Source organism: Coregonus clupeaformis, chromosome 27 (assembly GCF_020615455.1).
Source record: "Coregonus clupeaformis isolate EN_2021a chromosome 27, ASM2061545v1, whole genome shotgun sequence".
Taxonomy (NCBI): domain Eukaryota; kingdom Metazoa; phylum Chordata; class Actinopteri; order Salmoniformes; family Salmonidae; genus Coregonus; species Coregonus clupeaformis.
Genome location: NC_059218.1, coordinates 12,770,288 through 12,796,376, shown reverse-complemented (window position 1 = coordinate 12,796,376; position 26,089 = coordinate 12,770,288). Strand labels below are relative to the sequence as shown.

At 40.9% G+C, this 26,089-nt stretch overlaps 1 protein-coding gene across 5 annotated transcripts; it reads left to right on the top strand.

Moving 5' to 3' along the window:
- Positions 1-1,908: 1,908 nt before the first annotated feature.
- LOC121541456 (alpha-2,8-sialyltransferase 8E) lies at positions 1,909-22,309 on the top strand. Of its 5 annotated transcripts, XM_041850478.2 has the most exons (10): positions 1,909-2,711; positions 5,361-5,471; positions 5,875-5,982; positions 6,321-6,416; positions 16,184-16,276; positions 17,784-17,870; positions 18,414-18,558; positions 18,733-18,845; positions 19,022-19,114; positions 19,654-22,309. In XM_041850478.2, the coding sequence occupies exons 1-10, from the start codon at positions 2,566-2,568 to the stop codon at positions 20,114-20,116; spliced, it is 1,455 nt and encodes a 484-aa protein (XP_041706412.1). In that variant the 5' UTR covers positions 1,909-2,565; the 3' UTR covers positions 20,117-22,309. The 5 variants fall into 5 exon arrangements, with proteins under 5 accessions (XP_041706412.1, XP_041706415.1, XP_041706413.1 ...); XM_041850481.2 differs by lacking the exon at positions 5,361-5,471; XM_041850479.2 differs by lacking the exon at positions 6,321-6,416.
- Positions 22,310-26,089: the final 3,780 nt, after the last annotated feature.

Sequence of the window (26,089 nt, the reverse complement as noted above, 5' to 3'; positions counted from 1 at the left end):
TGATCCTGGCTGTAACCCCACTCTCAGGGGGAGTTGGGATTGGCAAAAAACACATTTCTGTTTCACACTTGTACAGGTTACCCACTTTTGAAAAAGGACAAATATAAGCACCTCTATTTGACATTATGCTCCCCAGAGAATAAAGGGGAGGGGATAAATATTGTCTCATACTTGTATCATTAAAGGCCCAGTGCAGTCAAAATTCTGTTTTTCCTGTGTTTTGTATTGTACATCAGCTGATGAAACACTGTAAAAGTGTGAAAAAATGTGATCAGTGTTATTTCCTGATAGTTGCTGGTTGAAAATATAATTTACACAGGACCTTCTAATCAGCAGGCTTTGCATGGGTCGAGTTTTAGCTTGCCTGGTGACATCACCAGGCGGTATAGTTTAATAGACCAATAACAGAGAGTTCCAAACCTCTCTGCCAATAACATCTAGTTTTCAGGTTACATATCCCTCCCATTAGGCCCCTCCAATTAGGTACCTCACTCAGACCACTCCCAGACAGTCCTAGCAAAATTATTGCTTGAGAAAGCTATTTTAGTTGCTTTTTGGCCATTTTAATGGAAAACTATTACAGTAAGGTACTTCATTGTTACCCAGAAATGATTTGATTGAACCATTGGACACTACCCACTTATTATTATTATTATTATTATGGATACAGACATCAATTCAATGTCTATTCCACATTGGTGCAACGCAATTTCATTAAATGATGTGGAAACAACGTTGATTCAACCAGTGTGTGCCCAGTGGGCCCGTTTCACACTGTGTATTTCAATACTGTATCACCGACATAGCTCATTCTAATATTTCTACTACTGTACATTGTATTTTAGCTACACTGTCTATACACACCACATATGTATTTATATACTGGATTCCTGACATAGCTCACTGTAATATATCTACTTCTGTACATATCATTCTTAGTATATCTTCTATAAATTCCTCTGGTGTGCATATGTACAGTATAGATATAAGCATTTCGCTGCATCTGCTGTAACACCTGCTAAACTGTGTATGCGACCAATCAACTTTGATTTCATTTGATATTGAGATCAAAACGGCTGCACTGGGTCTTTAACATTAAAGCAGTGTGGCTCAATGTCTTTCATCATTGTTCCCTCCCTGTAGGCTTATGCTTCCAACTAGTCCCTGAATAGCTAATTGAGAATAATCATCATGGATACTTAGGAATAGGCCTATTCATTTTAAATATCTTATTGGGCGAGAGGATATACATGAAGGCCTAGTGGTATGACATTTGTATGGAATGGGCCTACACACGCAGTGTTGAGAAGAGGGGAAATCATTTGGCCCCCAAACACCAACACCTACAACCAAACACATACCCTAGCCTAAGCAACAAAACGATAAGTGTGGATGTTGTTTTTAACACAATGCTTTTTGGACATTAAAGAGGCTATTTACTCCACTCATCTTTATTGGATATTCTATAAGCTTTTGAAATGGTTTGTGTTTGTGTAATAAAATATAGACCTATGGAAATTAGAATTTCATTATTTGTCAAAAGCCTGATTTCCCCTTTGTAAGGCAAATTGGCCTATGTGTAGGACTATATGGGAGATTGATATAGGCCTATTAGACCTGTGGGTGAACTCAGGTGTTTACTGGGCACTGTGAGCAGACAATTAAACCAGTCGTTTAGTAGGTGTCTACCTTGTCCTTAGAAGACAGCACGTTGACCTTGGTTTTGGCTGACTGGAGATGAACCCCACAGGGAGAGAGAAGATAGAGATATAGAGAAGCTAGAGATATAGAGAAGATATATATATATAGAGAGAGAGAGAGAGAGAGAGAGAGAGAGAGAGAGAGAGAGAGAGAGAGAGAGAGAGAGAGAGAGAGAGAGAGCGAGAGAGCGAGAGAGAGAAAAGAGAGAGAGAGAGAGAGAGAGAGAGAGCATCAGCATCCATGGACCAGTCTGCTGTAATAGAAAGAAGCTGCTATTATCACCATTAACGCCATTCTGTTTGTCCTGAGAAGAGAGAGATTTCGTAGACTACACCTTTCTTTTGGGTCATGTTGAATTGACTATTTACGAATTACAGTCATGTTCTTTTTATGAGCTAGCCTATCCTGACAGTTTATGGAACACTGTTAAATGAGACTGGAATATCTGCATTGCCTGCCACTGTCTGTGGAGCCCTACGATCGAGCGCACCACCCAGTCGAGACAGTAACGCATGATCACAAAGAGATGTCAGGCATTTTTTGAGAAACATTGAATGTTTTCTGTACCATCATCAGCCTTGCAAAATACCAGAAGGTATAATATTTGTATTCTACAATTTCTAATCAAATCACGGTCCGTCCGGAATCGTAGCCTATTTCCATGCTTTCTGTTTATAAGGAGGCAATACTTCTCGACCAAGACCAATGAGATCTGTGCTGTGGCCGCAGCGAAGTAGAGTTGTGAAAATAGCGTAAAGACTTTTGGACAATTGTCCTCTCGAATGCTTTCACGATAAACCTGTGTGATTGATTCTGAATGGTGCGGCAAGAGAAGGTTAATTCTGGTTTTTTTGGCACCAGCGGATGCTGCGCCGAAGAATGGGATACGCCGACCTTACGTCGGGTAGAGATTTACTCGGCAATAGGTCGCTTTGTTTTATATTCATTTGCGCATTTGGACTGGTTACACTTTTACAACAGATTCTCAATGGAAAAAACTACATTAAAAGGTAAGCAATGTGAAATATATATCTTCCACAAATAGCCTATAGGCCCAAATCAAATAATTTGCCATTCATCTGAAAACTCAAATATTATCAATTGCATAATGTTGAAATTGTAAGGGACGGCCTGACATTTAGAAATTGTGTAAACGAAATGGCTCTGTTATTGTTATAATTGTATTAATACTGTCATCATTGTAATTCAGTGTAAATATGGGAGTAGTGGTTGTAGTAATTGCTGCATGGGAGGGGGGGGGGGGGGGTTAAGCTTAAAAAATAGCACATCAGTCTTCCATTTTTCCAGTGGCATATTTAAACTATTCTCATGTGGTGAAGCATCACATTCATGCCACACACAATGCTCCAGCTGTTTATCGTAGTGTACTCCCTTCTTTTTAAAGTGTTTATTTGATTTTCAGTTTTAGCCTTATCTACTGATCATACATAAGGCTTGGATATCTGCTGATATCACAGTTTTAAAAACAACTAAAATCTATTGATGCAGTTTATTGATCCGTATTTTTCACTTAATGTTGATCATTTCTACATGTTAATGTCCCAGGGGTTATTGTCAGATTCTATAGTCATTTAGCTAGTTTACCCTGTGGGCTTCAATGCACACACAGTCATGCTGCTGTTTCAGCATAATGCATTCCTAAGATGTTTTGTAACACCTCTGCAACAGCAATATCTCTACCTAATAGGGACTCTACCTTTTCTAATGCAATCTTTTTTTGTTAATAGCTCCCATAGTGATACATGCTATTATTAATCACTGGAAGGCTTTGACTTCTGCATTATCTTCTGGGATGTTTTTCATTGTGAGACGAGCAGATGCTAAGAACCTGATATATTCTCATCTTTAGATAGGCCTATTTAACCCCCCAAAATAGAATAAAAAGATTGTCACACTAAAATACGCCTCCCTCTTCCCATGCACCCCCAGCAATTTCAGACAGTGCATTCTAGCTTTGCCTAACAGCAAACATACATGTGCTGCATTCTAACTGCCCCCCCCCCCGCCCAATGCCCCCTCACCTGTGTGTCTCCACCACCGCTTGGGCTACTCTGATGAAATCCTGTGGATTCATGGCATCCTGACCCTATGCTATGGCTGAGATGGCATGAACCCAGCCCCAGCAATACCTCTATCTATCTACCTATCTATCTAGCTATCCTGCCCCTCAGTCCTAGCACTCTGACTGGGAAAGAGGGGAACGGGCTACAGTCACAACGAAGCCACTGAGCCAGCCAGTGGGCAACAACAGCAACCATTTTGCTACACAGTATCTGCACACCTCAGGAGAAAGAGAGCGAGAGAATGAGTGTGTTTGCGAGAGAGAGAGAGAGAGATAGAGAGAGAGAGTGAGGGTGGAGAAATGGAGAGAGAATGTTCAAGAGATGGAGAGAGTGAGTGTCTTGAAAATGATGTCACTGTGAGATATTCTCCCCCTCTTCTCCCCCCCATGCTGAAACCATGACAACAAGCTAAAGTTGTGGATGGGACCAATGGTCCAACCCCTCCCGACCTATGCTACCAACATGTAGCCCAGTCAAACACTGCCTAAGAACATGTGTCTCAATCTCATAAAATTCTCTTATGCCCCAAAGGATCTCAGTAAACCATATCTGCAAATGACCACATTGTGTGGGTCTGGAAGAGACTGTACTAAAGAAGACACTTAAACTACAACGCAATAATGCCAGTTGTAGAGCGCACTATCTGAGAATAATCAGCATGAAATACATGCACTTTAGTCCTCCATTACTCCAAGATTATTTTAGTTTGTTTTACCCAGATTATATTAGACCTTCAGGAAAGTTCAGGGTGACTATTCAGAGAGTGCACAACATGTCTGTTAAAAGACATAAGACACATGTGCTTTGGAGTGGTGTAGTGCTTTTAGCATTCTGGCATGTGATAAATCTCCCCTTTTGAATTTCCACAGTGTGTATCATATAGCACAGCCTGGCTGCTGTGACATTAACAAACACCCCTTAAAGCTGTATGCCAGGGTAGAGATCGCGAGGCTGTGAAATCACAGGGTAGAGAGGAAGAAGGGCTTATTAAATAATACAGTGACCCACTTTGGAGCAGTACACATGATCTTCTCTCATCTCCACTTGACTCGGAGAGGGCGATACCTAAAAATACCCGCAGCAGGCTGGTTAGGCTACAAGTGGAGATCCAGATGCCTAAATCCATGTCCTGTTTTAGCACACTCCATCCTGACTGCAACAGCCAGGGGCAGAGTGTCATTGAGATTTTTAAGTGGTTCTCTGAGAAGCCAAATGGGCCTGGAGTATTGACATGATGCCCAAAGTAGTGTTCGTTTTATCACATAATGTGCTTATGGATAGGATTTACACTGTAGTGATACACTTTGCTGTCCACAATGATTTAATGGAACAAAATCACAGGATTATTTGCATGAATGCTCAAATATATTTATTTTGATTCATATGTTTTTTTTTCTTTCTTAGTGAGTTAGGCTTAAAATATAATGAATGAAATCAAACATGTCCCTTTTACACAAAATCCGTCTTCGAATTAAATCATTTTAATTTCTTACAGGTTTGGATATTTGGTTGGGATATTTGGATTTGCCTCATGCAATTTTGACAAAATCTGTTCAATTCACTCATGTTACTCAGGGAGGAGATGGAATCTGTCCCATCCAGTAGGGGTCAGCGTCGTGGCCTGGGAGGGTACAGGTGCTATGCACCTCTCAAAGGTGGCCTATATGCCGCTGTTGTCTGTAAACCGTTAAGTATCCTCTCAGTTTGTCTGTTCTCAATGTAACCCCTTAACCATAATCATTTGGTTCTGATTTATAGAATGCGTTGTGGTTTTTTAGATTGTGCATGAGCGTAATGTGCAAAAATACCCTATAGGCTAATCTACAGAACTAAGATGTGCTGCATATTGAGACAACAACTGAGATCCGTCAACTAACCTAGATTTGACCTGTTTGACCACAATGAATGGATTAAGGTATATTAAAGCCAAATGCTGATCCCTCTATATGGTGTGGTGTGTCTCTGTTTGTGCATTGTGTATAAGAGTGTGTGTGTATGTGTGTGTGTGTGTGTGTGTTTGACTGACTGTTAGTTCTCAGGTAATGAAAGCACAATAAATCCCAAATAAACTGACTCATTTTCTTACTAGTGTGCAACAGTTTAGCCGACTCAAAGGAGACGAGACAGGAAATTGGACCGGTCCTGTAAATGTCTTGGATGATGGATCTCTGAAGCCTGCCAGGAATGTGAAGAAAAGGTACATTTCCAACGTGATTGACTGACTGTACAACACCCCTGTGAGACAGAAAGAGATAGAGAGAGAACATGAGATTTCCTGCTGATAACCCAGCCCCCTGCATGTGTGGCCTGGGCCTTAGAAGCCTCCACTCGCAATGCATAACCAGTATAACCAACAAACTGCTGTACTAACTAACTAGTAAAGAGACGAAGTCAGCAACACACACATAACTATTTTGCTTCTGCTTGTTTTGCATTTCTGAGGAATCCTAGTTGAGATGTTTGCAGGGGTGATGATGACACAGGACCCACTCACACTGACATTTAACTCTGACTTACCTGCCTGCATGTTGACAGATGTTTCCGTCAGAATTTTCAGCCCGATTCACAGAGCTCCGTAATAGTCACACCCTGCCTAGCCGATATTAAGAAGAAAAAAAAACGCTCTCAAAGGTAGGCCAGTCTGAAGGCATTTAAGTACTTTTACAGAAACCCAAGAATGCCTCTTTATTTTTCATTGGTCTGAAAGGATTCAACTCTCATATATTTTCAGTGGTGGTTGCACTGCAGATTTGCTCTTGCATGTTGTCTCATCCCTTCCACCCCCATGACCCTCGAACCCTGACCCCCATCCCCACTGAGAAGCTGGTTGGACCGCGGTTCTCCTGTTGATGTACTGGCTTCTCCTCGTACCTCTGTGTCTCATCCAGCACCCATCTCTCAAGCGCCTTTCGCCCTCAACCTGTGTGTTCATGCATTCTGCACAGCTCTGTGTGTATGTCATATGCATAGTGGACACGTCTCTCTGTTCCCCTATCTCCTCTTCTCACATCTGCATTGTATCTCTCTGCAACCTATCTGGATTACCTTTCCTTTTGTTTTCCTCTCAAGAGAAGACAAAAATATGAAACATTTCCCAGTAGGTCTCTGGCTTCAGTGCGCTGAGGACCTAAAGTCAGTAGGCGTGATAACATGCTGGTTATTAATAGGCACTCTTCCATCATGGATGGCAGAAAGCCAGTGTGGCATGGGCGATCTAAGATGACATTCAGAGTCATCCTCTTTCTTCTCTTCTAGGCTACAGTGCTTATTAGGTGTTCTTTGTTAGAGCTAAACCAAAAGAAACTAAGAAGCTACAGATCTCAGTCTTAATAGGAATAAGGATAAGTATGGTTTTCAATGATAAAGGATAAGAGACATTATGCTCTAGACCTCTTCAGGATCTACTTGATAGCAAGCCAATCCAAAATACACTGCATCATCAGGGGGATGTAGACAACCAGTTTCATTGTTCCTTACACATTTGGATTTTATCCCAGCATCTTGTTCAAATGCATTTTTCTGTCATGTCGCCCATGTTGCCTTTTTGTGTTTTACCTCACCTCATTTTACTTGAACAGCCATGCTTACAACATTAATCCCCCTTTTCACCAACATTTTCTACCTCATCCTATCTCACTGAGATAGCATTTACTCTACAAATTCACTCACTGCGTTGCACATTGGGAAGGCCGCCATCTTGGATTCAACTGAGCAACCCCTCACCCAGCAGACAACATTTTACACGTGACATCATAATAACGTCATTTTCTGGTTGTAAACTGGCATTCTGGTATAGTAGAGGGGACTTCATATAACCAGATTACAACCAGATAAAGACGACATCAACACGTGATTGGATATACATTTGTTATCTGGTTATATAGCCAGATTACAACCAGATTAAGACATATTTTTATGGTTGCTAGAAAGATGTTTAGCCATTGGAACCAGTTTTGCACGCTGGGCAGCCACTCTTTGTCCCTCCAGTAGACAGTAGGACTCAACATCACCTATTTGGTATCTACTTTTAAATATGCTCCAAATAGAAAGCACCTTCTCAATAGATTTCAGGTATTGGGAGCTTTTAGCTCTCCTCCTTTCCTGTTGCCTCTGAGGCTAAGCAGTCGGCTGTGGTCCTCAGGCAAGAATCCTTCTGCTCAGGTGCCAGAGAGGGCAGCCTTTTCCAAAGCTGGTACATGGATCAATAGCATTATCCATTACAAGCCTATTTAAATACACCTAGTGGGAGATTTGACTCCTCCGTGTGGCTCTCTGCCTGGCTTGAGAGGGAGGAAAATATTTGGGTTAGATTCTGGGGCTGATGATGCTCTCAAAAAATAATTTCTGTCATGCTAAAATGTTCACCATGTTTTCACTTTCCTTAAGTTTCCTTCTCTTCAGATGTCATTGTGTTTGTCTCAAATATCACACAATCACTACCACCATATCAATCTAATGTTGTTTTTGTGTTATGTCACCATTTTCCTGTATAATGTTTCTTTATTGGTTTCCTTATTTATTTCCTTGTCTGAAACCTCTTGTTAAGAAGATTTCCAAGACTCTCAAGCATGTAAAGTTTGTATCTGTCCAATCAGGATTTTTAAAAATTAAAATTGAATCATTCAATGAGCTGTAAAATCTTATCGAATGGTTTGAATCTGAGTGAGAATGATGACTGTGTACAGTATGTAAATTATGATTATGTCTATGCATGTACATGTATGTGTGTATGTATGTGTGTGCATGTCATACGAGATAGGTAATAAATACAAATGTAGGACCAATAGGTTTTTATGTGATCTTCCTCAGTTTTATTTCTACATGCAAAGAGATCTGCAGACCTTTATGGTTATTCCAAACTGATGAACTCAGGCTACCCAGCAAGCAAAATTGGGAACATTAAGTCTAAATGAAGTTATATTCTGGTTGTAAACTGGTTGAGAAGACGTCTTATAACAGGATTACAACCAACTGGTCTTTATGACAACTAGGTAAAGACATATTTTTTGTGACAAGACCAAAACGTCATGGGAAAGATGTCATATTTAGGTTATCTGGTCAAATAATCAGATTATTATAATACAACCAGATAAAGAGGCTTTATTGGTTGCTAAAAAGACATGGAAAAAAACGTCCTTATACAACCAGTATACAACATGAGGTAACACTTTACCGTAGGTGTCCTTATGCATGCATTCATAAAGGCTTTATAACAGCTATATAACACATTATAACATTTGTCATAAGCTGTCATAAATAGTTTTAAATATTTATGTGTCACGGCATGAGATATTATAAAACCAGTTATAATGTGTGTTAAAAATGACTTTTCATCCTGTTGTCATATGCTCTAATGTCAACTGTTAATAACAACTGATATTACACAGTCTGCATGAAAACTTATGTCATATGTTGTTACATGCTACATAAGAGTCTACATACCAGATGTTATAACAGTATGTTATGTAATTTACCAACCTCCTGTGTAACATTATTATATTGAATGGAATGATGGGTGTCATAACCATGTCATATGCCCTTATAGAGTGTGCATAGACACTTTAAGTAAAGTTACATTAATTTGAGGTGCTATAAAACAGTTATGAATGTGCTGCTTAGACCACAGGATGAGTTGAGAGTTTCATACAATGTTACCATTTAAAGGATCTCCAAGAAACATGGGCAAATGTTTAAGAAAGGACACATTATAATACCAACAACTTGCCAAAAAAACAAAAATATTGAAACGAAATGGAAGCATATATAATTTTAAAACAAAATCAACGTTGCTGGGGCACAACAGGATTTGTGACAGCTGTGAAAAAAGTAAGATGTGTAGGCTACAGTAACAATGACAGCTATATTATGAAAACAATTATAATTCTAGCTAGTTTGTTGCAATTGCAACATTTTGTTGGCCCACCAATGGCTAGCTATTCTGCTAGCAATCTGCTAGCGCTAGCTAGCTAACTCCACTAGCTACAGGTAGAATTAAAAAACGTACTCCGTAGCACATTGCACATTAACATCCTCTTTCACTTAGAGTGACTTCAGAAAGTATTCACACCCCTTTATTTTTTCCACATTTTGTTATGTTACAGCCTGAATTTAAAATTGATTAAATTGAGATTTTTTGGTCACTGGCCTACACACAATACCCCATAATGTCAAAGTGGAATTATGTTTCTTGACATTTTTACAAATGAATTAAAAATGAAAATCTGAAAATGTCTTGAGTCAATAACTATTCAACCCCTTTGTTATGGCAAGCCTAAATACGTTCAGGAGTAAAGATTATCTTAACAAGTTATATAATGTTACATGGACTCACTCTGTGTGCAATAATAGTGTTTAACATGATTTTTGAATGACTACCTCATCTCTGTACCCCACACATACAATTATCTGTAAGGTCCCTCAGTCAAGCAGCAAATTTCAAACACAGATTCAACCACAAAGACCAGGGAGGTTTTCCAATGCTTCGCAAAGAAGGACACCTATTGGTAGATGATAAAAAAGCAGACAGTGAATATCCATTTGGTGAAGTTATTAATTACACTTTGGATGGTGTAACAATACACCCAGTCACTACAAAGATACAGAGAGGAAGGACACCGTTCAGGGATTTCACCATGAGGCCAATGGTGACTTTAAAACAGTTACAGAGTTTAATGGCTGTGATAGGAGAAAACTGAGGATGGATCAACAACTGTAGTTACTCCACAATACTAACCTACTGACTGAGTGAAAAGAAAGAACCCTGTACAGAATACAAATATTCCAAAACATGCATCCTGTTTGCAATAAGGCATTAACGTAATATTGTAGTGGGCAGTAATATTTGATATGTGTATGATATACAGTATATTATATATACATCACATGCTACTCGTAATAAGACAGTTAAATAAGACACTCGCAATTAGCCTATTAAAATATATAAAAATGCATAAAGATAATTAAAATATACAAGCAAGTATTAGGCAATGAGTTGACATTGACTAGCAAGAATTGGTCTGACAATTGTCCATATCAAAGGCAGATATTTAATTAACATTGTACAATGAATGGATTCACATACAATGCATAAAGCTTAAGTTACAAAGCATTACTAAGCATACTTCTAGGCATATAGATCCTAAGCTTAACTTAGAAGTCGCTCTGGATAAGAGCGTCTGCTAAATGACTAAAAAAAAAAAAAAAAAAAAAAATTAGAAGACAATGCATCAACAAAGAGATGCTTACTAGGCCAGAGGCCTAGAAGTCTAGAAAATGAGAATTGATAATACAACCTTCTTCCATGGACTGGATACAGGATAAGAGAGAGAACAAAGGCATTTATTTATGCTTATAACATCTAAAGGTGTAACCTTTCAACCCAAAACCAACCACCATTGACCAATCAAACGATACCAAGTTTACAGTAACCTAAACGCTCCCAGGCCCAATCTCCACAGGTATTCAGACCCTTTACTCAGTACTTTGTTGAAGCACCTTTGGCAGCGTTTACAGTATTGAGTCTTCTTGGGCATGACGCTACAAGCTTGGCGCACCTGTATTTGGGGAGTTTCTCCCATTCTTCTCTGCAGATCCTCTCAAGCTCTGTCAGGTTGGATGGGGAGCATTGTTGCACAGCTATTTTCAGGTCTCTCCAGAGATGTTCGATTGGGTTCAAGTCCAGGCTCTGGCTGGGCCACTCAAGGACATTCAGAGACTTGTCCCGAAGCCACTCCTGCGTTGTCTTGGCTGTGTGCTTAGGGTCGTTGTCCTGTTGGAAGGTGAACCTTCACCCCAGTCTGAGGTCCTGAGCGCACTGGAGCAGGTTTTCATCAAGGATCTCTCTGTACTTTGCTCCGTTCATCTTTCCCTCGATCCTGACTAGTCTCCCAGTCCCTGCCGCTGAAAAACATCCCCACAGCATGATGCTGCCACCACCATGCTTCACCGTAGGGATGATGCCAGGTTTCCTCCAGACCTGACACTTGGCATTCAGTCCAAAGAGTTCAATCTTGGTTTCATCAGACCAGAGAATTGTGTTTCTCATGGTCTGAGAGTCTTTAGGTGCCTTTTGACAAACTCCAAGCGGGCTGTCATGTGCCTTTTACTGAGGAGTGGCTTCCGTCTGGACACTCTACCATAAAGGCCTGATTGGTGGAGTAGAGATGGTTGTCCTTCTGGAAGGTTCTCCCATCTCCACAGAGGAACTCTAGAACTGTCAGAGTGACCATCGGGTTCTTGGTAACCTCCCTGACCAAGGCCCTTCTCCCCCGATTGCTCAGTTTGGCCGGGCGGCCAGCTCTAGGAAGAGTCTTGGTGGTTCCAAACTTCTTCCATTAAAGAATGATGGAGGCCACTTTGTTCTTGGGGACTTTCAATGTTGCAGACATTTGTTGGTACCCTTCCCTGTCTCGGAGCTCTACGGACAATTCCTTCGACCTCATGGTTTGGGTTTTGCTCTGACATGCACTGTCAACTGTGGGACCTTATATAGACAGGTGTGTGCCTTTTCAAATCATGTCCAATCAATTGAATTTACCACAGGTGGACGCTAATCAAGTTGTAGAAACATCTCAAGGATGATCAATGGAAACAGGATGCACCTGAGCTCAATTTCGAGTCTCATAGCAAAGGGTCTGAATACTTATGTAAATAAGGTATTTCTGTTTTTTATTTTTTTTTTAAACTGTTTTCTCTTTGTCATTATGGGGTATTGTGTGTAGATTGCTGAGGATTCTTTAAAAAAAAAAATCAATTTTAGAATAAGGCTGTAACCTAACAAAATGTGGAAAAACTCAAGGGGTCTGAATACTTTCCGAAGGCACTGTACATCAGTGGAGGCTGCTGAGGGGAGGATGACTCATAATAATGGCTGGAACGGAGTCAATGGAATGGTATCAAACACATCAAACACATGGTTTCCATGTGGTTGATACCATTCCATTGACTCCATTCCAACCAATATTATGAGCCGTCCTCCCCTCAGCAGCCTCCAGTGACATACATATAGATAGTATCAGAGTTATCCTCAGTGTTTCAGATAGAACCATACATGGATACTATAGTATTATTCTATCACGTTCAATAGTCAGTGCTCTGAATACTATAACAGAGAGATACATTTTGGCCCCTCAGAGGGGGAAGGGCTGACTAGTCCTTGGGCATTGTCCTTTGTTCCTGGACCATTTGCCATGCAACTCCAGGTGTCAGAGAACACCGAAATTAGGGCCAAGCCTACAATTTTGAAAAAAATGTGGCAAAACAATTAACTTTTTTTCCTGAAAACAGAGTGTTATGTTTGGGGCAAATCCAATACAACACATTACTGAGTACCACTCTCCATATTTTCAAGCGTAGTGGTGGCTGCATCATGTTATGAGTATGCTTGTAATCGTTAAGGAATGGGGAGGTAAGCACAGGCAAAATCCTAGAGGAAAACCTGGTCCAGTCTGCTTTCCAAAAGACACTGGGAGGTGAATTCACCTTCAGCAGGACAATAATAACCTAAAACACAAGGCCAAATCTACACTGGAGTTGCTTACCAAGAAGACAGTGAATGTTCCTGAATGGCTGAGTTACAGTTTTGACTTAAATCTGTTTGAAAATCTACGGCAAGACCTGAAAATGGTTGTCTAGCAATGATCAACAACCAATTTGACAGGGCTTGAAGAATTTTGAAAATTATAATAGGCAAATGTTGCACAATCCAGGTGTGGAAAGCTCTTAGAGACGTATCCAGAAAGACTCACAGCTGTAATTGCTGTCAAAGGTTCTTCTACAAAGTATTGACTCAGGGGTGTAATTTCATTTTCAATGCATTTGCAAACATTTCTAAAAACATGTTTTCACTTTGTCATTATGGAGTATTGTGTGTAGATGGGTGAGATCCATTTTGAATTCAGGCAGTAACAACAAAATGTGGAATAAGTCAAGGGGTTTGAATACTTTCTGAAGGCGCCGTACACTTTAAATGCAATTACCTTTTCATCTTAATACACGTTATTTAACTCAAGCTAACTAACATTATTGGTATCCATGTTATTTGATGATCCAATGAAAAGTTATTGCGATCTCTTGTGTCAGTGAATCATACAGCTGAAATCAGAAGAAGAAGAAGGGTGGGACTTACCAACATAACAATACAGAAGCAAGAAGATCACCTCACAACCCAATAGTAAAGAACATGGATAACGTTAGCTAGTTAGATTGAGTTAAACAACATGTATTAAAAACATGCTCCGGAACTTTGGCGACAACAAAGTATTTGTTATACCTCCCGCTTTGGGCTAGATGTGTCAATGTGTAGTTCATACATTCATAACCTATGAGCAGAATTTTTGTCTTACCTCAATTAGCCACAAAATCTCTAATTTGAAAGCAACTGTTTTTCTGGAAGCTGTGCTGCGCCATTTTCCCTACATTTTCCTCCACTTGGGCCAGCCCCATAGCAATTCGAGTTCTAACCAATGAGCTTCAGCCCCTCACCATTTGAGTGACAACTAGCAAGATGCATACACAGCAGAGCGAGAGAGAGAAAAATTATGTGGTGCACATATCTGCACATATGTGACGAAGTACGGAATTTTCGGGGACCACTTTTTGCTCGTGAGCACTACTTTCAGAACTACTGGCTAAAAAGTATACAAGAGTACTGGAGAATCTCTTTAAGATTAAAAAGTAATTGCCTCTAAACTAAAGTATACAGTAAGAGAATGTATTGTGTGATGTGCTGCAAAGTAAGCTTTATAATTCAGAATTCCCCCACTAGCTAGCTATGCATCGATGGGGAAACGCAGCACAGTGAGGCCTATTGTGCTCATGTAGTGCCACTAAGGGTATGAATGGCTAGTATACTGTCAAACAAAACACATTGTTTGGACTGTGTAGAGCAGGGCTCTCCAACCCTGTTCCTAGTTACCTGACTGACTAACTAGCTAGCTAGGTACCCATTTTTGTAATATAGCTGCTCTCATTGTTACTGTAGTCTGCACATCTTCCTTTTTCCCCATCTGTCACAAATCCTGCTGTGCCCCAGCAATGTTGATTTTGGTGTAAAATTCTATTTGCTTCCATTTTGTTTAAACATTTTTGGTTTATAATATGTCTTTTTTTTTATTTAAAAAATCGTAAGTACATCTGTACTCCCATTTGCCCATGTTTCTTGGAGATCCTTTAAATGGTAACATTGTATGAAACTCTCAACTCATCCTGTGGTCTAAGCAGCACATTCATAACTGTTTTATAACATCTCAAATTAATGTCACTTTACTTAAGGTGTCTGTGCACACTCTATAAGGGCATATGACATGGTTATGACACCCATCTTTCCATTCAATGTAATAATGTCACACAGAGGTTGGTCAATTACATAACATACTGTTATAACATCTGGTATGTAGACTCTTATGTAGCAGGCATATGACATAAGTTGTCACCCAGACTGTGTAATAGCAGTTGTTATTAACAGTTGACATTAGAGCATATGACAACAGGATGAACAGTCATTTTTAACAACCATTCCTGTATAACCGATTTTATACCGTGACTCATAACTATTGAAAACGACTTATGACAGCTTATGACAAATGTTATAATGTGCCGTAGAGCTGTTATAAAGGCTTTATGAATGCATGCATAAGGACACCTACAGTAAAGTGTTACCCAACCGGACTATAATTGCATAAAATACCAGTTTTGCCCACTGGGTAAGTATGCTGTGTCTGCCTTATGCAGTAAGACAGCCGCAGTCACTCCCCATATTCGCCATTGGCATCACACTGTGCAGCTGTGCAGTTCACTCTATCCAGCCTACTGTACATGCCATACGACACAGACATACCTTATCCATGATAAAGGTTGTTCAGTCTAGGTGCTCCTGCCATGAGGATTTGGTCATATTTTCTCACAATTTACCACAAGATTTCTACCTCCCCCCTTCCCCTTTCTCACTATGTATTTCATGCTCTTTTTGTTGTTTGCAAAGACAATTTTTTGTTAAGAGAATGTCCATGTTAATTGTGAATGTTAAAATGAATGTTATCAGCAACAAAAACATCTGAAAACAAAACAGAGAAATTATATTACTTGTCTTAAACAGTGGTAGCTGGTGACAAAAAAGTGTCCAGGATACATATTGTGGATTCCCTATCCATAGGAATGATATCACACCTGCCACTCATTCCATAACAATGTCTTCACGTTAAAGATTAATTTTAATAATGTATTTTAAAGTAAAGCCACAATTGTATTGGAATAAAGTTAAAAGTGTCCCCTAATGTATATCATCTTTCCCCAACCCCACTGTGCTATATGTTTTGTGCCCCAACTTGTTCCTTATTATTGTTGATTATTGTGTAGATCAGATCAGTGCAGCGTGACGCTGACTGTGACTATCCCTCCAGGTATCTGGACTCATACGATGGATCCTACGAATACAACTCCACTGCATGCAAAGAGCTCAGGCAGGAGATTATGGATGTCAAAGTCCTGACCATGTGAGTGTAATCGCCTGTGTTACACTCTAAGAAAAAAAGGTTATATCTAGAACCTAAAAGGGTTCTTCGGCTGTCCCCACAGGAGAACCCTTTGAAGAACCCTTTTTGGCTCCGGGCAGAAACCTTTTGAGTTCCATGTAAAACCCTTTCCACAGAGGGTTCTACATGGAACCCAAAAGGGTTCTACCTGGAACCAAAAATGTTTCTTCAAAGGGTTCTCCTGTGGGGACAGCCGAAGAACCCTTTTGGAACACTATTTTCTGAGAGTGATGCAGTGATGGGCAACTATGATCCTTGAGGGCCTATGTGCCTTGCTGGTTTGTGTTCTCTCTTTGAAATGAGTGTCTAATTTAGATATTGGAGGAAGCAAAGTCTGTGCACTCAGTTCCAACATTCAGGCCCATCCCTTGTCCTTTCCAAAAACATTTAAATAATGATTTTATAATACAACAATAGGAAGATATAGTGGTAGAAACAGACAAGGGCAAAGATACATGAGAAAGTGGACGAGACAGGCTTTGAACCTCTGTCGCCAGGGGGATGTACTGTACAACATGCAGCAGTGCTACCACTAGAACAGACTCTTGCACAGGCTTACATATTCTTGAGGATGTTTGAGCTAGTTATCACACCTGCAAGAGGGGCTTGCTGAGGGACAGTGTGCCAGGCCAGGCAGCAGACAGCGCGACATACAGACAACAGCCCCTTGGCTCCGCCAGCAGTTACAGAGCAGTGACTGGCTCTAATTACTCTACATCCAGCCCTGGTAGTGCTTTCCCTCCCCGAGCAAATCACATTTCCCAATCATCGAGGGGGAATGTCAGTTCAAGGGGAGCTATTTAGAGACCTTCTATTTCTGGCCATCGCCATCTTCTGAAGACAGCAGACGCAAGGCGTCAGTCAGAGGGAGTGCCTGAGCGCAATGCTAAATCCATTGCCACAGCTTCCAGTGCCATTCTCATGTTACACCTCAGCGCGTGTTTAATATTCATATTACAGAGCAGAGCCAAGTAAAGTGCTGCAGTGTCATCTCTGTGGTTTCTGTAGCTCCATGCAGCCCCCTCCCCCTGTTGGCAGTTTTCAACCCCCTCATTGTGAGACCATCTACAGCAGGGATGGGCCCCTGGAGGTCATGGGGCCTGTGGCCCCCCTTTTGTAGGCCAGCAGATCAATTTCCAAAGACAAAAAAATATTATAATAAAACTTTTTTGGGGAAGGGTCTCAGCCCGAACCAAATTTACTTAGGGCCCCCAAAAAACTAGGGCCGGCTCTGACTGCATGTATGAATATGGATGTGTGTACACAGAGCCGCGAGCCACTGCGGCCCCACATGATGAGTTCAGATGTTTTGTGGCTCCCACCCCCATAGAATGTGCCCATCCCTGATCTACAGTATATACAGTATAGGACCATAGGGTATAGGGCTTATTCTTAAACATGCATGGATCACTTGACTCTTCTCTTGTTTGTCTCGGTTTTATGTGGGGTTTCCCTGCCCATCTGCCAGGGTGAAGACGTCGGAGCTGTTTGAGAGATGGAGGAACCTGCAGGTGTGCAAGTGGCAGCAAAACATGGTGGAGACCAACAACTTCAAGTGAGCTTCTAATTGACCTTTAACTTTAACGCATCATAGAGATGGTGTTTCAGGTCATCTTTCTTGCAGTCACACTGTACATCTCAAAAAGATTGCTATATCATATTATTGTGGTTCACGAGACCTTAAACACTTCTTGAGGCATTGTGATATCTGATCATCTGCAGAGCGTGAACGCAAAACAGAAGACTTGGAATGCCACCAGAGTCTATTAGCATGAGCCTCTTCAGAGGGGATATTAGTGCTCTTCTACCGTACATCACAGACATTAGCCTCCCTCTCCTCTGTGGCCCCATCCATGTCTATCTAGTGTGACTCTGCCCCTATAGTACCAATCACATTGCTTAGTTGTCTCTCTGTATATCAGGGCATCTTTATTGTATGACTAACCAGACTCATAGAGACACTTTCTACTGCAGGGTGCACAGTTTTAGTCCTCAAGGACCAGGGCTGCAATGTTGCTAGTTTTTTGCAGCACCCTTGTTCTACTACAGTTTTTTGGGTCTGACAGTAACTCCTCCCTTCTACTGTTCTCTCCAATAGGATGTCTCTGTCGCGGTGTTGTAATGCGCCCTCCTTCCTGTTCACAACCAAGAGGAACACCCCAGCAGGCACCAAGCTGAGGTATGAGGTGGACACCAGTGGCATCCTGCCCATCAGTACTGAGGTCTTCAAGATGTTTCCTGACGTGAGTGTTCCAATTATAACAATATACAGTATATCATCCTGTATGACTACCTGTCATCCATGCATCCTATGCTATGTACCCTACCTCCCACCCTAAGGTGATGGAACTCCACCTTCTCTGGTTATAAACTGTACCCCATATTTCTGTTTGACATTGGTTCTGTTTCATTGAAAGGACATGCCTTACTCCAAGTCCCAGTTTAAGAAATGTGCAGTTGTTGGAAACGGAGGAATCATCAAGAACAGCAAATGTGGGAAGGAAATTGACTCTGCAGATTTCGTGTTTAGGTATACAGCATCTTTATTCTGTACTGCTAAAAATATTTCCAAGCGTCACACTTGGGTTGATTTATTTTTGACTGCAGATATCAAATGGCAAGATACAGTATTGAATTACTTTCGCTCAGCTCAGGCCTTCTCAGAATCTGCATTGAATAATGTAAATAATTATCCTTCCTTCAAAGATGCAACATACCACCCATCAATGAGAAGTATTCAGCTGATGTAGGCGCCAAAACGGATCTGGTGACGATTAATCCAAGTATTATAACGGAGAGGTACTGTAAGGCTATGTCAACAAAAAAGGGTATTCTCACTGGGCACACACTGGTTGAATCAACTTTGTTTCCACATAATTTCAATGAAATTACATTGAACCAATGTGGAATAGACGTTGAATTGACGTCTGTGCCCAGGCACACACACACACATACACACACACACACACCATCTAGACCTGAAATGCATTAACGTCAGCAGTTACAATGGGTGTGCATTGTACTTAGTAAAATGTCATGTTCTGGCACAGAGCTGCAGCACTCACGTCTGCTACTTGTAGCTCAGTTGGTAGAGCATGGCGTTTGCAACGCCAGGGTTGTGGGTTTGATTCCCACGGGGGGCCAGTGTGAAAAATAAAAAAAATAATGTATGCACTCACTAACTGTAAGTCGCTCTGGATAAGAGCGTCTGCTAAATGACGTAAATGTAAATGTAAATGTACTTGCAAACACACACACACAACACACACACACACACCTCCTCCCTCCTTATACACACTCTGATCCCTTACCTCTCCTCTCCTCTCCTCCACCACCAGATTCCAGAAGCTAGAGAAGTGGCGGCGGCCATTTTACGAGGTTCTTCAGAACTACGAGAACTCGTCAGTGGTCCTACCCGCCTTCTACAACACGCGTAACACAGACGTCTCCTTCCGAGTCAAGTACATGCTGGACGACTTCGACGCCCAGAGGGGCGTGTTCTTCTTCCACCCCCAGTACCTGCTCAACGTCCAGCGCTTCTGGACTGTCCAGGGTGTCCGCGCCAAACGCCTCAGCAGCGGCCTGATGCTAGTCACTGCCGCCATGGAACTGTGCGAGGAGGTCCACCTCTATGGCTTCTGGGCGTTTCCCATGAACCCCTCTGGCATTTTCATCACGCACCATTACTATGACAACGTCAAGCCCCGCCCCGGGTTCCACGCCATGCCCCACGAGATCTTTAACTTCCTGCACATGCACACGCGAGGCATCCTCCATGTACACTCAGGACCTTGCACATGATCATGCACCGGAGCCACGCCCACGGCGTAATGCATCATGGGAAGTCACCATTTACTCCTGTTTTTGTCTCGGTTGTTAATTGATCATCATTTTGCATATCTTCATTTAGATACAATGGTGTTTTCTTACAGTTGATGAGAGATGGCCTTTTGAGCTCACACCGTATATTTGTGCTCTTTACACTAGCTCCATGTGTTGAAGGTTGCTTGCTTTAATGCCAACACTATAATTTATCTTGGTGTGTTTCATACTCTCTTGCTGAATAAGCAACTCCAATGGCCGCCGGTTTCTCTGATTCTGTTAATGTAGGTTGCTTGTTTTAATGTGATGTGATCTTTCCTAGTGATGTCGTTTCTGTGAAATCTTAGTGGCTCGGTGGTACTGTTGTACAGAGGTTTGAACTTAACATGTTGCACAACTATTTACACTGTGCTCTCTTTCTCAGACGCTCTGTGGGTGAGGCAGCTTTTATTTATGTCTGTGTAAAAATCCTGAACACTATAGATGTTGAGCGAATCCAAAATAAATCTTCAAAGATCCAACTGTTTAACCTTCAGTTGTCCAGCTACATTAAACTGTTTTATATGGGTAAATATTTATTATAAAACACTTCCTGACCTGAGAGGACCTTTTTCATAGGTCCACTTTCTTCTGTATAACTAACTAGCCAAACACTGGAAGATATCCTTGGATATTTCTGATGTGAAATGATGATGTTTTATTTGCTTGCTCTTTTTGGACAAAGGCAAGATTATGAATATTATATAATCACCACCACCATAGTAAAATCTCTGACCTCCAGAACAGACAGTCCTAGTCACGCATCATATGTAAGGCCAGGAGGGTTTCCTCACCTTGGGACCTGACTGGGAAAACTCTGGGCCCTAGTTATAGCCTATAACTAGGGCTTGAAGGGTTTCCTGGTCAGGCTACATAGTAAGAAAAACACCTTGGCCCTAGTTATTGGGAACTGTTGAGCAATCGATTTCTCTCTGTCATTCATGTCTTAAAACCATGCTGCCTTATGATATAAATGTACAAATCCTCTCTCAGATATGCAATTCACCCCTGAATTGCTTTTCTAATGGACATTCGTATCAAACAAACTCTTGTTCTTACTGTCTGCTGACTCACCTTAATAACCTCAATGAGAAGAGGTTCACTTCTGCTGTTGAAATTACTAAATATAATATAATTCCTGTAAGATATAATGCTATTTGCATACTCGTGATGCAGTGCATGATTCTACTATATTCTTTGTTTTGTGTATGCCTGCAACCAACACTGAAACATGTTTACAATGATCAGCTTCTGCTAAAGCTCACAGTGCATTGGGAGAGATTAGTTTAATTAAAATTATATTAAATTTATCGTCAATTGCACACAAGGTCCAACCGAAACTTGACTTTCGCTTTTAACTCAACCTCTCTAAATCGGAGAGGTGCTGCCACTTTGGGCACTGTTGTTGTGGGGGGTTAACTGCCTTGCTCAAGGGCAGAACAACAGATTTTTCAAACTAACAACTTTTCGGTTACTGGCCCAATTCTCTAACCGCTAGGCTACCTGAAACCTTATATCAACCTTGAATGGATTTTAAAAGAGAACTGATCGACGGAGGCACTTTTTCACAGATGATGGAAAGGAATTACTAATATCGCCCCGTTTTGAAATTATACGATTTTTGTTATCATTATTATCACTGCATCGTGTCATTTCCCTTTTGCAATGTGACAAAGTTGTAACCTTGAAAGCATCATGGATCTCAGCCTTGGAATGCTGTATGTCTCTATTTGTATTTGTTGTGTTTAACTGTGACAGAATGGAGGAAAATTACTGAACTGGAAACATAGGGCCATTCTTCTGTATATGCTGTGCAATGCCTTTAGATTTTTATAATGCCCCAAATTCCCATGATCTTCCATGATCACTCCTAAAGTTTTTGGAAGATTGTTTCTTTAATTCACAGTCACACAGATTGTGTGTAAAAGACACAATGCACAAAATAAGTTATCCGTATGAGCACATTAACTATTTTCAGTTTGAGTCATCAAACTGTAGAGTAAAAAATAACTAGGTAGAAGAATCGGTCCGAAAATGAAAGGATGGAATTATTACAGTTTGAACAGTGATACAAAACCTACATTCTGGGTCATTCTTTATATTGTGTTTGTAAATAAACATGTTTGGATTTTCTGCTTGTCCTGATCATTTACTTTCTATAGACATCTGATCTACAAAGAAATATGGATTTGGGTCAGGCATTTCCCTAATTACAACAACATTTGTAACCCATTTTACATTTTAGTCATTTAGCAGACGCTCTTATCCAGAGCGACTTACAGTTAGTGAGTGCATACATTTTCATACAACATCATACAACCAATCATTTTAGTCCAAACTGTTTCCACCAATCACCATACAGCCCAACAAATCTACTGGACTAACACTGCAAATTAGAAACTCAGCATAGCACTGAATGGAATTGAATACATTAAAGTATTTACATACTTTTTCAAGTGAGTGGAATTGAACATGACAGGAAAATTCAATTTCTCCCAATGAATGACAGCTAATTCAATTTTGTCATCTGAAGTCAAGTATTTTATCTGCAGTTGATGAGCACATTGGGGCCATGTTCATTAGGGCACGCAACAGAAAGCGTTTCAAAATGTTTTGCAACAGAAACGGAAAATGAAGTCCAAGTAGTTCCTCCGTGTTTCAGTCAGTCTTCTTCCGTTTGGTGACTAATGACCACAACCCTGTATGTGCTCCTGACGGATGGACAACAACCACATGACCAATTTACTGTCTCGTTTCAGGTCAGCTGGCCTCTGGTTTGTCTGCTCCAATTAGCTCCTTAAGCAAAGCTACTGTTAGTGTCTCAATAATTAAGCAGACGGTGGTCAGTGTCCTGTCCGCTCAATGAATCACTTAAGCAAGGCTGCTACTGCTGCTCTGCAGCCCTTTTACATCATGGTCAAATCATACTGAGTCACCAGATACCATAACTTGCATAGGTGAAATAGTAGTACACCCATATTCACCTGTCATGGCAGTGAAATCTGAGAAAGACCATGCCACTATATATGAGGTATTGGGACCCCACACAGGTATTATGTATAAAGTAATTTTGGACACATAACACAGATAAATCAATTAAACTCATAGGTGATGTGATAGACCCTGTACCTACACACCATGAATGAGGTATCACGGCAGACCCGGCCTATAGCATACAACTTAGAGTGCACCGCCATGTGCTTTCAGAAAGTATTCACACCCCTTGACTTTTTCACTGGCCTACACACAACATTTCAAAGTGGAATTACACTACTTCACTTCAAAGGTTTTTCTTTATTTTTTATATTTTCTACCTTGCAGAATAATAGTGAAGACATCAAAACTATGAAACAGCACATATGGATTCATGTAGTAACCAAAAAAGTGTTAAACAAATCAAAATATATTATATATTTGAGATTCTTCAAATAGCCACCCTTTGCCTTGATGACAGCTTTGCACACTCTTAGCATTCTCTCAACCAGCTTCATTAAGTAGTCACCTGGAATGCATTTCAATTAACAGGTGTGCCTTCTTAAAAGTTAATTTGTGGAATTTCTTTCCCTCTTAATGCGTTTGAGCCAATCAGTTTTGTTGTGACAAGGTAGGAGGGTACAGTAAAGGTTCCTGGAGGATCGTTTAGGGGTTATTCAAATTGAAACTGTGGGGGAACCCCTATAAGTTCTTTGAATAACTATTTAAAAGGGTTCTTCAAAGAACCCCTTTCAATGGATCCTCAAATAACCTTTTGAAGAACCTTTTGGGGTTAATTTTTGAACTACAGTTGAAGTCGGAAGTTTACATACACTTAGGTTGGAGTCATTAAAACTTGTTTTTCAACCACTCCACAAATTTCTTGTTAACAAACTATAGTTTTGTCAAGTCGGTTAGGACATCTACTTTGTGCATGACACAAGTAATTTTTCCAACAATTGTTTACAGACAGATTATTTCACTTATAATTCACTGTATCACAATTCCAGTGGGTCAGAAGTTTACATACACTAAGTTGACCGTGCCTTTAAACAGCTTGGAAAATTCCAGAAAATGATGTCATGGCTTTAGAAGCCATGATAGGCTAATTGTGATAGGCTAATTGACATCATTTGAGTCAATTGGAGGTGTACCTGTGGATGTATTTCAAGGCCTACCTTCAAACTCAGTGCCTCTTTGCTTGACATCATGGGAAAATCAAAAGAAATCAGCCAAGACCTCAGAAAATAAATTGTAGACCTCCACAAGTCTGGTTCATCCTAGGGAGCAATTTCCAAATAATTGAAGGTACCACGTTCATCTGTACAAACAATAGTACGCAAGTATAAACACCATGGGACCACGCAGCCGTCATACCGCTCAGGAAGGAGAAGCGTTCTGTCTCCTAGAGATTATGGTACTTTGGTGAGAAAAGGGCAAATCAATCCAAGAACAGCAAATGACCTTGTGAAGATGCTGGAGGAAACAGGTACAAAATTATCTATATCCACAGTAAAACGAGTCCTATATCGACATAACCTGAAAGGCTGCTCAGCAAGGAAGAAGCCACTGCTCCAAAACCGCCATAAAAAAGCCACACTACGATTTGCAACTGCACATGGGGACAAAGATCATCCTTTTTCGAGAAATGTACTCTGGTCTGATTAAACAAAAATATAACTGTTTGGCCATAATGACCATCGTTATGTTTGGAAAAAAAGGGGAATGCTTGCAAGCCGAAGAACACCATCTCAACCGTGAAGCACGGGGGTGGCTGCATCATGCTGTGGGGGTGCTTTGCTGCAGGAGGGACTGGTGCACTTCACAAAATAGATGGCATCATGAGGAAGGAAAATTATGTGGATACAGTGGGGGAAAAAAGTATTTAGTCAGCCACCAATTGTGCAAGTTCTCCCACTTAAAAAGATGAGAGAGGCCTGTAATTTTCATCATAGGTACACGTCAACTATGATAGACAAAATGAGATTTTTTTCCCCAGAAAATCACATTGTAGGATTTTTAATGAATTTATTTGCAAATTATGGTGGAAAATAAGTATTTGGTCAATAACAAAAGTTTATCAATACTTTGTTATATACCCTTTGTTGGCAATGACACAGGTCAAACGTTTTCTGTAAGTTTTCACAAGGTTTTCACACACTGTTGCTGGTATTTTGGCCCATTCCTCCATGCAGATCTCCTCTAGAGCAGTGATGTTTTGGGGCTGTCGCTGGGCAACACGGACTTTCAACTCCGTCCAAAGATTTTCTATGGGGTTGAGATCTGGAGACTGGCTAGGCCACTCCAGGACCTTGAAATGCTTCTTACGAAGCCACTCCTTCGTTGCCCGGGCGGTGTGTTTGGGATCATTGTCATGCTGAAAGACCCAGCCACGTTTCATCTTCAATGCCCTTGCTGATGGAAGGAGGTTTTCACTCAAAATCTCACGATACATGGCCCCATTCATTCTTTCCTTTACACGGATCAGTCGTCCTGGTCCCTTTGCAGAAAAACAGCCCCAAAGCATGATGTTTCCACCCCCATGCTTCACAGTAGGTATGGTGTTCTTTGGATGCAACTCAGCATTCTTTGTCCTCCAAACACGACGAGTTGAGTTTTTACCAAAAAGTTCTATTTTGGTTTCATCTGACCATATGACATTCTCCCAATCCTCTTCTGGATCATCCAAATGCACTCTAGCAAACTTCAGACGGGCCTGGACATGTACTGGCTTAAGCAGGGGGACACGTCTGGCACTGCAGGATTTGAGTCCCTGGCGGCGTAGTGTGTTACTGATGGTAGGCTTTGTTACTTTGGTCCCAGCTCTCTGCAGGTCATTCACTAGGTCCCCCCGTTTGGTTCTGGGATTTTTGCTCACCGTTCTTGTGATCATTTTGACACACGGGGTGAGATCTTGCGTGGAGCCCCAGATCGAGGGAG

Excerpts from the sequence above, each read along its gene's own strand:
- LOC121541456 (XM_041850478.2), top strand. The coding sequence starts at position 2,566 with ATGCTGCGCCGAAGAATGGGATACGCCGACCTTACGTCGGGTAGAGAT. Across the intron at positions 5,983-6,320 it reads GCCAGGAATGTGAAGAAAAG|ATGTTTCCGTCAGAATTTTC; the intron begins GTACATTTCCAA and ends GCATGTTGACAG. Across the intron at positions 16,277-17,783 it reads GATGTCAAAGTCCTGACCAT|GGTGAAGACGTCGGAGCTGT; the intron begins GTGAGTGTAATC and ends CCCATCTGCCAG.